General features: G+C 36.5%; 1 protein-coding gene across 1 annotated transcript; it reads left to right on the top strand.

Annotated features, from left to right (window-relative positions):
* The first annotated feature begins 210 nt into the window (after window positions 1-210).
* Window positions 211-2093, top strand: LOC131034112 (cytochrome P450 750A1-like). The gene is made up of 2 exons (XM_057965500.2): window positions 211-1178; window positions 1259-2093. The coding sequence occupies exons 1-2, from the start codon at window positions 231-233 to the stop codon at window positions 1877-1879; spliced, it is 1569 nt and encodes a 522-aa protein (XP_057821483.1). The 5' UTR covers window positions 211-230; the 3' UTR covers window positions 1880-2093.
* Window positions 2094-9908: the final 7815 nt, after the last annotated feature.

The raw sequence follows: 9908 nt of genomic DNA, 5'->3' as shown, positions 1-9908 counted from the left end.
GTTAAATGTGGGTGCGTTTTCAACTTAGATGCCCTTCTGTCATAATCCAAAAACATTGGAGAAAAAGAAGGATTCTAGAATAACGGTGGGTCTGAATTTTTCAATTCTGATTCCGTTGTGTCGTTTATCGTACCAAAGAAGAAACGATGGGTGCAAGTGAACTATAAATTGAAGCCCAGACAAAAAGAGAGGCAAGCGAATTGAATTCCTCAGGTCTTTCAATTGCAGAAATGGCCTTCTTTTCATTTAAAGCAGCACCTCTCATGACAATTGGATTCTCAGTGTTAATAGTAATTTTCTTGTGGTGGGTACTAAAGAGAGGAAAGAAAAATGCAAAGAGATTGGCATTACCACCTGGGCCATTTGCATGGCCTGCCATAGGAAATCTCCATCAGCTGGGAGATCTGCCCCACCGTTCTCTGGAAAAGCTCTCAAAAAAATATGGGGAGTTGATGTTTATGAGACTCGGCTCTGTTCCCACCCTCGTTGTTTCCTCTGCGCAAATGGCAAAGGATATATTGACAACACACGACTTGGTATTCGGAAACAGGCCGGCGACGGCGGCTGCAAGATATGTAGCATACGGAGAGATTGATCCAGGCTTGGCTCCGTATGGACCGTACTGGCGGCACATGCGCAAAATCAGCGTCATGCAATTGTTGAGTGTCAAGAGAGTCGACTCATTCGCCTGCCTGCGAGAGGAAGAGGCAGCTGTGGGCGTGCGTTCCATTTGGGACAGGAGTCTGCATGGCAAACTCCCTGTCAACGTCACAGCCGCCATTTCCTCCATCATCTCCTCTATCATGTGGGGAACTCTGGCGGGCACCAACACCGGCAGCTATTCTGATTTACTTGGGAGCAGCGATGAGCTTAGGATGATGATCAACGAGGTCATCAATATGGTCGGTGCTTTTAATATTGGCGACTTCTTTCCTTATGGAGAGTGGCTTGACCAGCTGAGAGGCATGAAGCGTCGAATGACAAGGGCTCACGACTTCTTTGACCGAGTGGTGGGGAGGATAATAGACCAGCATGTGGAGCGCAATGCAAAGGTGGATGCAGGGGAAAATGAGCATGTCAAGGACTTGGTTGACGTTCTCCTGGATATTGAAAAGGAAGAGCCCGATGGTGAGAATGGCATTAAGGTCACCCGAGAGCACATCAAGGCAATTATTTTTGTATGTCTCTCTCTCTCTATGCTTCAATTTCGATTCCATTTATGTTTATCTTCTTGCACTTAACTACTCATTTCTTGTAGGACATGTTCCTTGGCGGAACCGAGACAACGATTGTTACATTAGAATGGGCAATGAGTGAAATGTTAAGAAATCCTCGAATGGCCAAGAAGTTGCAAGAAGAGATTGAGTCCATAGTAGGCAAGCATCGCATGGTAAAGGAGTGTGATTTGGCAAATATGGAATACCTACAATGTGTTGTAAAGGAGACATTTCGATTGTATCCAGCAGGACCTATAATGTTGCCCCATGAATCTACAAAAGCTTGCACTGTTGCTGGCTACCATATACCTAACAAAACAAGGCTTGTTGTCAATGTATGGGCAATAGGAAGAGATCCAATGATATGGGAAGATCCATTGACATTTAATCCTGAAAGGTTTATGATTAAAAATCAGAATGATACTGGTCGAGACTTCAACATGCTACCATTTGGTGCTGGAAGGAGAGGCTGTCCTGGGGCTTACCTTGCCACTCGGGACGTTGAGTTTGTTTTGGCTCAACTAATGCACTGCTTTGACTGGAAACTTGAAGCCAATAAAGATCCATCACAGTTGGATATGAGTGAAGCATTTACAACAAGTATCCCTCGAAAAGTGAATCTTTTCGCCATTCCCACCTTCAAAGTGGATATGGGGTTTTAGCCATTTTATCCTAATGTCCTTAACTTATCATATCTATGTTGCTTAGCTAGTTTAATCTTATATAATGGCATTCTTAGCTAATAAAAAATATATAATTAGTCAACAGACTAGGAAAAGAAAGTTCAATAATTAATTTGAAGGTAACTAGGTGATTTACATGTATTGTGGACCCACAAAAAAAATAAAGTAGTATTTTAGTGTGTTTTTGTTTTTATCTAAATTCTTATTTTTTAATGTTGAGCTACACGGGAGACAATCTTGTCATTAAAGATCAAATTACAATATAATTTAATAGATAATTCCCCTAAAGAATTTAATGTTCTAAATTTTGTTATGTTGATAGTATTTGTTATTGAATGCATAAATATATGGTGTTGAGCTTTCATGTGATTTATGCTGTGAACTTTGACAATGTTACGACTATTTAATTAATTGTTTAGTTATTTTTTATCATATTATATAGTTTCTAGATGTTCTTCTATATACTTATATAGTTTCTATTGATGTATGTGTATATGCATACACCATTATCAACAAATAATTTATTTATGTATCTATTTATGTGAATAATACAATCATAGATAATCACTCCATGTAATATTACTTATAATCAATGAGCCACACATGTTGTTATGGAATCTTTATAAAATGAAACAATCAAAGGACCATAAAAAGAAATCTCATAATAAAAATAACATGTAAAAATAAACATAGTGTATCATTAGGGCCTAAATTAGTATGAATCATAAATATTATAGAAATACTAATTGTTGATGACCATTTTGATATCAAGCCTCAATAAAAATATTTTTTCATAACCTTCTCTTGAAATAGATGAGTGTCCTTAAAAATTCATTTTCCTAGTCTAGACTACTAAGAGAGTTGTACCATCAAATGTTACGAGTCAACACACAAGAGTCTTACAATGTATAGAAGATTCAAATATTTGATATTATGCTTGAAGGGTTTGAGTGAGATCAACATGGTAAGTATGAACCAAATATTATTCTGGTTGATCTTGATGAAGTAAAACTAGAATTCTTATATGAGTTTGAATATTTAGAGCTTGAACATATGAAAATATTGGCATTAAAATAATATAGACAATAATAAAAAAGAATCAATTAATTAATATGAATAGTTATTCGAGGACTTAATGTGTCACAAGCATATGGGGCAATAAAATGGTTGAAGGAAAATATAGTTCACATGGCCCTACATGCATGGAATGGTTGATAGTGTGAAATGATCTAAAAGGTGAAATGGATAACTATTTAATCTTGAGGGTTTAGGTTGCTAGTGCTACTAAAAAAATATTGCACATTTTAGAATGTGAAATTTAACATGAGCACCGTTACACTTCTCCAAACATACTATTACAAGAATTATATGTTACCAAATTGAATTATTGGTGAGATGTTTGTGTGAACATAACCCAAAATACCAGTGTAAGGTTGTTCAAAATCTACAAGAAGCTTAAGAAAAACATTTTCTTCATGCTACATTGTAGCAATGTTTTAGATGCATGGACCTTAGAACCAATACACCACTAAAAAAGTATATGTCCCCCAACCACAATATGCACTACAACAATAATACTATAATTGACTCCAATGGTGGAATAGATGATAAGTTATGGAGATAATGAAAAGGATCATGAATTTGCATATTAATGTGTGGAGAGAATGACAATATGTAAATGTGTGAATTTTTTAGCTTGTGTGTAAGATGATAAGATACATACATAAATAATTTCCTAGTATTTTAAATCCATTGAGTTGAATAAAAGAATGGTACATAGATTATTTGAATAATGAAGACAAAAAAGAAACATATTATAGAAGTAGATAGGATGGTTTACAAAAAGAATGGGGGATGTGCCAAATACGTGTCTTCCAAGAGAAATATATTTCAATCAATAAATGAATGAAAAAAGATTAATACCATAAAAATATATCTAAAATAAGATGCTACAAAAAAGATGATATAGTTAGGTGCACTAATGAAAAGAGAAGTATTTATTTGGAGACCACAAATTTGTGAAGGATCAATGGTCGACATTGATCATCAAAGAAGATAAAAAATGTTGTGTATTGGATGAAACAGACATGCATGAAGTATCTTAGTTTATAATAAGGTTTTATTCAATGCAATAAATATCTCACATCATCTTTTTCTTTTATAATCATCTACCTTTTTAAATGTTAATGAGCTTGATAACAAATCATGTTGGGTCCACCACCATTATTCTATATTTTAACCTATAGTACGGATGAGTATATGTATTGATAACTTCAAGCTAGTATAACCCTTTATCAAGTTACATGATTTATCTAGTCTATATATGTCGCTAAGTCAATTTGGGTGGCATATACTTATCATATAAATATACGCATATTTATATATATTGTTGGAAAATAATTTTATCAGTATGATATTCTACTAAAAATAGTTTGAACTCTCCAATAGACAATGATAAAGTCTATAAGGGTTGGAGAGATCTATATTTGATGATCAATATTCTTCTATATTGGAGAGGGGAAAATTCTTCATAAGATAGAATTTTGGATTTTTAAGTGATATATTAGAACAAAAAAGGAGGAGTATTAAAGAAATTAAAACCAAAATAAAAAGAGAAAAAGGTAGATAAGGCTAACATGGGGCCAATAACCTAGTTTTTTTATTAAAAAATGAATATATTTTAAAAAAAGTAATAGAAACAAAGATTTATCCCATAAAAAGGTGTTTTTGAAAGAAAATTTCAACAGCAGTTTAAAGGAGGAAAATATACCTAACATTATAAAGGAGATGTTCACTTTGGATTTTCATATTCTTATAACATAAAATAACATAATATTATTACATTGTTTTTTATTAGGATAAAGCAGGTTTTGAAGGGGCTCCAAAACCCTATACAACAAAAGAGCTATCAACGAGAAATAGAGTAAACTACTTGGCACAAAACAATAGACCTCAGAGAACATATATCAAGGGTTTAACAAGCACCCTCAGCCAACAGGAAGGGTGATCCCAGGCTCCCATTACCTGTAACATCTCTAGTCCACAACAAACCAAGCCTGAACCTAACCAAAAATGAAAACTAGCCAAATTAGGCCCTCAAAAACTTCCAGCATTCAATCCGTGTAGTAACCCTACCCTGTTCATACCCTTTTTGACCTCGTTGACCAAGGTTGAATTTTATGTGGCTTACATGGATGGTTGATTTATTGTGATTGTGATGTGTTATTGTGGTATTATGCTTTGGAGTGTAATTGGTAAATTTGAGTATACATTATCACTTATTGATGTGTAGTTGTTAATATTATGATAATCGATGGACAACTGAGAGAGGGAGGGTGAATCAGCTATCGACAAATTGTCAGGAATTCAAGCACTAAGAACCTTTTACTAGAATAGCAGAAAACATATATCGATATAGAAAATTGAGCATTAAAGCATAACAATAAACCAATGAATCAATAACATACAACCATACCACATAACACCATGATTTTTATGTGGAAAAACTGGTAAAGGGAAAAACCACAGTGGGAAACCCTACCCACAGTCAGATAATACTTTTGCAGTAAGTATATGATTACAATAGGGGCTTACACATGCAGGAAGGCACACTACCTAAAGCACATTGATCATCACAATGGAGTCTCACTGACTACAAAAGAGGTTAGCCACCTAAAAATAATTCGGACAACAATCCGGAAAGATGAACTACCAGAGTTAGCATCAATCATGCCAGATTACAGTTTCGGTTAAGCTCAATACCAGAGGTCTAAAACATCTTGCATAAACCCAACTCGATCACCTATGATCGACCAAACCCTCTTCTCATATAATTATTACATTATTCACTCCATACATATGATCTACAATGGGATCTTACACATTTATACAAAAATGGGACCTAAACAATTAGGTCAGCCACTCAAATGCTAATACAATAAATCCATTATATAATGCCAAATTAAAATCATAAGGCATGTCGGCCTGGGGCCAAATAAATGTCACCCAACCAATAAAATATCTCAGAGATGTATCAAAAAGATCCAACAACATGTTTTATGAAACCAGTCTAAAACCTAGATAGTACCAGACCTAAATAGATCCACACATGCTACAATGATTCTAGTTAGTTGAGGCACGAACACAATCACCATCAGAATCCTGAATCCCTTCTAGAAGCCACACCAACACCACTTATGTGTAATAGAAAGAATCTTCAATAAGGCTCTGTCGGTGAAACCCTTACTGCATCAAGAAAGCAGGCATACTAGAATATAAGATAGCATCTGATCATCAGGTCAATACCAAATGACTGAAACACACTTCAGAAGCATATGAACCATCCATACAAACTTATTCCATCATCCAGATCACACTGGTAACAATCAACTGATAACCTTCGCAATCCAATCCTTCTACCGGAAGCTGATAAATAGTCATAACAGCTAGTGTTGACATCAATGCAACACATAATCAATTCCTTCATTTTGCCAACAATCTTCCTCTTTGACATTGATGGCAACACTAGATGTGAAAAAAAAAACATCCAAGTGCCAAGAAATGCCAACAATCACTTCTAGAGAATATAGCAATAAAGCTCTAAACCAGTTCTGAATTAGGAAACCAAATACCACCACACAATACCACCAAAGCTCCCCCTAAGGAGTATAATCAATGTCTCCCTATTTTTCTCATAAATCTATTCCCCTTTGACATCAATGCCAAAGATATGGCATAGACATCAAATAGAATATAAAATCTCCAAATCACAAGGATGACTACTCCCCCTGAGTAGTAGCATAAATTCATCATCCAGAGGAGAAGATAGCTCTGATAATGCATACCAGACTGATGCACATCTACATCAATTCAGTCTCTACCGGAAGGGTAGAAACCCCTAATCTATCTCTCAATTTCTTAAATGATTCCCGGGACAAAGGTTTAGTGAAGATGTCTGCTATTTGTTCTTTAGTGTTCACATAAACCAATCTGACTTCATTTGTTTCTAACTTTTCCTTTAAAAAGTTATACTTGATTGATATGTGCTTAGTTTTGGAGTGAAATACAAGATTCTTTGATATGTCAATAGCTGAAGAATTATCACAATGAATAATAACAGGATCATCACAACTTACTTTTATATCCTTTAGCATCTGCTTCATCCATAAAACTTGAGTGCAATTGGTTGCTGCTGTAACATATTCAACTTCAGCAGTAGATAATGAAATGCATGACTGCTTCTTGCTGATCCATGAAACTAACTCCTTCCCAAGAAAGAATGCTCCACCAGAAGTTCTCTTCTGGTCATCAACATCTCCTGCCCAATTTTGCATCTGTATATGCACATAAGGTGAAGTCATCATCTTTAGGGTACGATAAACCAATTCAGTTGTTCCTTGTAAATACCAGAATATCCTTTTTACTGCACTTTCATGATTTTCTCTTGGATTAATTTGATATCTCGATACAATACTAACTACATTGATTATATCCGGTCTAGTTTGAGTTAGATATAGAAAACCACCAATCTTGGATTTGTATCTTGTATGATTTATTGGTGGGGATACATCTTTAATTGAGAACTTTTCATTTGTTACCGTAGGATTACTAACCAGTTTTGAGTTTTCCATACCAAATTTCTTCAATAATTCCCTTAGATATTTAGTTTGACAGATAAAGATGCCTTTGTCAGTTTGATTAATCTGTAAACCTAGAAAAAATCTTATTTCAGCATTCATAGACATTTCAAATTCATTCTTCATATTGTCAAAGAATTCCATGCATAATTTGTCTTCACCTCCAAAAATGATATCATCAACAAATACTTCAATAATCAGAATATCATCATTAGTGATCTTATAATATATGTTACTATCAACATTACCTTTTTTTAAATTAAGCTTCAAAAGATACGTGTCCAACCTTGCATGCCAATCTCTAGGAGCCTGTTTTAATCCATATAGGGCTTTCCTCAATTTGTAAACCATGTTTTTATCATCTATCAATGAAAATCCATCAAGTTTCTCAATAAAGACTTCCTCTTCAAGTTCTCCATTTAGAAATTCACACTTAATATTCATTTGATAGACCTTGTAGTTCTTATAGGTTGCATAGGCAAGAAATAGTCTAACAGCTTCAATTCTAGCTACTCGTGCAAAATTTTCACCATAATCAATTCCTTTATTATGAGAATATCCTTTAGAATCCAATCTAGAGTAGGGGTAGGGGGAGGGAGAGAGGAGGGAAGGAGAGAGAGAGAGAGAGGGGGGGGGGCGGAGGAGGGAGGGAGAGAAGAAGGGGTATGGAGGAAGGGAGAGGGAGAGAGAAAGAGAGAGAGGGGAGAGTAGGGGAAGGGAGAGAGAAGGAGGGAGAGGAGGGAGAGGGAGAGAGGGAGAGAAAGAGAGGGGAGAGAGAGAGATAGAGATAGAGAGAGAGAGAGAGAGGAGGGGGGAGGGAGAGGAAGAGTGAGAGACCATAACACAATATGACCCCTAATAACATCTAAGGGGTCATAGGGTGTCCTAAGGGGTCATATGACACTATATTATCCCTTAGCACACCATAGGACCTATAAAAACACCAAATAGTGTCCTAAGGGGTCATAGAACACCATATGACCCTTTAGAACACATATGGTGTTGTTATGGGTCGTATGGTGTCTCGAGGGGTCATATGGAATCCTATGACCCCTTAGGACACCATATGGTGTTGTTATGGGTCGTATGGTGTCTTAAGGGGTCATATGGTGTCCTAAGGGGTCATATGGAATCCTATGACCCCTTAGGACACCATATGGTGTTGTTATGGGTCGTATGGTGTCTTAAGGGTTCATATGGTGTCCTGAGGGGTCGCATGACACCATATGACCTCTTAGGAAACAATATGAACTCTAATGACACCTAAAGGGTCATATGGTGGGCTAATAAAATGATATATTGTTTAAAGTTATGAATAGAACATCATACAATAGAACATATCACTAGTTTAGTTTTGATATAGTTAAGTTAGACCATTGTCAACATAAGAGAGACTCCAAGTGAACAAACAATGAGGCTTCGCTAAAAAGAAAGTGTAAGAGCTTGACCTAACCCTAAGAGTACTGCCTAAGTTCTAAAACATATGATGCTATTAAATCTACAAGGCTATAGGACTGATCTCGATTGTGACTATAGGAATTACACACTTGATTTCTTTCATGGGTATGTACCAGTTCAAGCCTTTTGACAAGTGATGATCATCATATACTACCATTGCCACACATTAAACAAACTTTAATTTATTTAGGTGACAGGCATTGTGTAACAACATGGGAACTCTCGCGTACCCACCATTATCATTCTCTAGGACATCATCTGTGTTACTCTCCCTCTTTCTCTTCCTACCGGTTGTTTCCTTATGAAAAACATACTGCAGGTACTCTGACTCATCATTTTGCTTTGTTGACAGTATTTTCCACATCTGCTCTGCTCATTAAAAACACATTCAAGAAGAATATTGCTGCAGGTTTCCTTGTTTGTCACGGTAATGCACCCATGGTTCAATTTCAAACCATATTCCTCCTATTCAATATACACACACAAATCCATCAGTCAATTTTCTTAGGAGAGCATACATGATAAAAATCAAAGAGGAAGTTGCAGACAAGAAATAAATTCACTTATTCTATAGAAGTGCAGACATGGTTGCAGTGGGGTATGGAGGGAGGGAGGGAGAGAATAAGAGAAAGAGGTATGGGGTATGGAGGAAGGGAGAGGGGAGAGAGGGAGAGAGAGATAGGGATGGTGTATGGAGGAAGGGAGAAGGGGAGAGATGGAGGGATGGGGTATGGAGGAAGGGAGAAGGGAGAGAGAGGGAGGGAGAGAGAGAGGGATGGGGTATGGAGGAAGGGAGAAGGGGAGAGATGGAGAGAGAGAGGGATGGAGGAAGGGAGAAGGGGAGAAATGGAGAGAGAGGGATGGTGTATGGAGGAAGGGAGAAGGGGAGAGAGAGAGGGATGGGGTATGGAGGA

The sequence above is a fragment of the Cryptomeria japonica genome, chromosome 10, assembly GCF_030272615.1.
Source record: "Cryptomeria japonica chromosome 10, Sugi_1.0, whole genome shotgun sequence".
Classification (NCBI taxonomy): Eukaryota; Viridiplantae; Streptophyta; class Pinopsida; order Cupressales; family Cupressaceae; genus Cryptomeria; species Cryptomeria japonica.
The sequence above is the reverse complement of the archived record's forward strand: the minus strand, read 5'-3'. Positions and strand labels throughout refer to the sequence as shown.

What these genes read in the sequence shown, in the direction of transcription:
- LOC131034112 (XM_057965500.2), top strand. Translation starts at nt 231, where the DNA reads ATGGCCTTCTTTTCATTTAAAGCAGCACCTCTCATGACAATTGGATTC. An exon ending in ACATCAAGGCAATTATTTTT is followed by an intron (nt 1,179 to 1,258) that starts GTATGTCTCTCT and finishes CATTTCTTGTAG; the next exon opens with GACATGTTCCTTGGCGGAAC.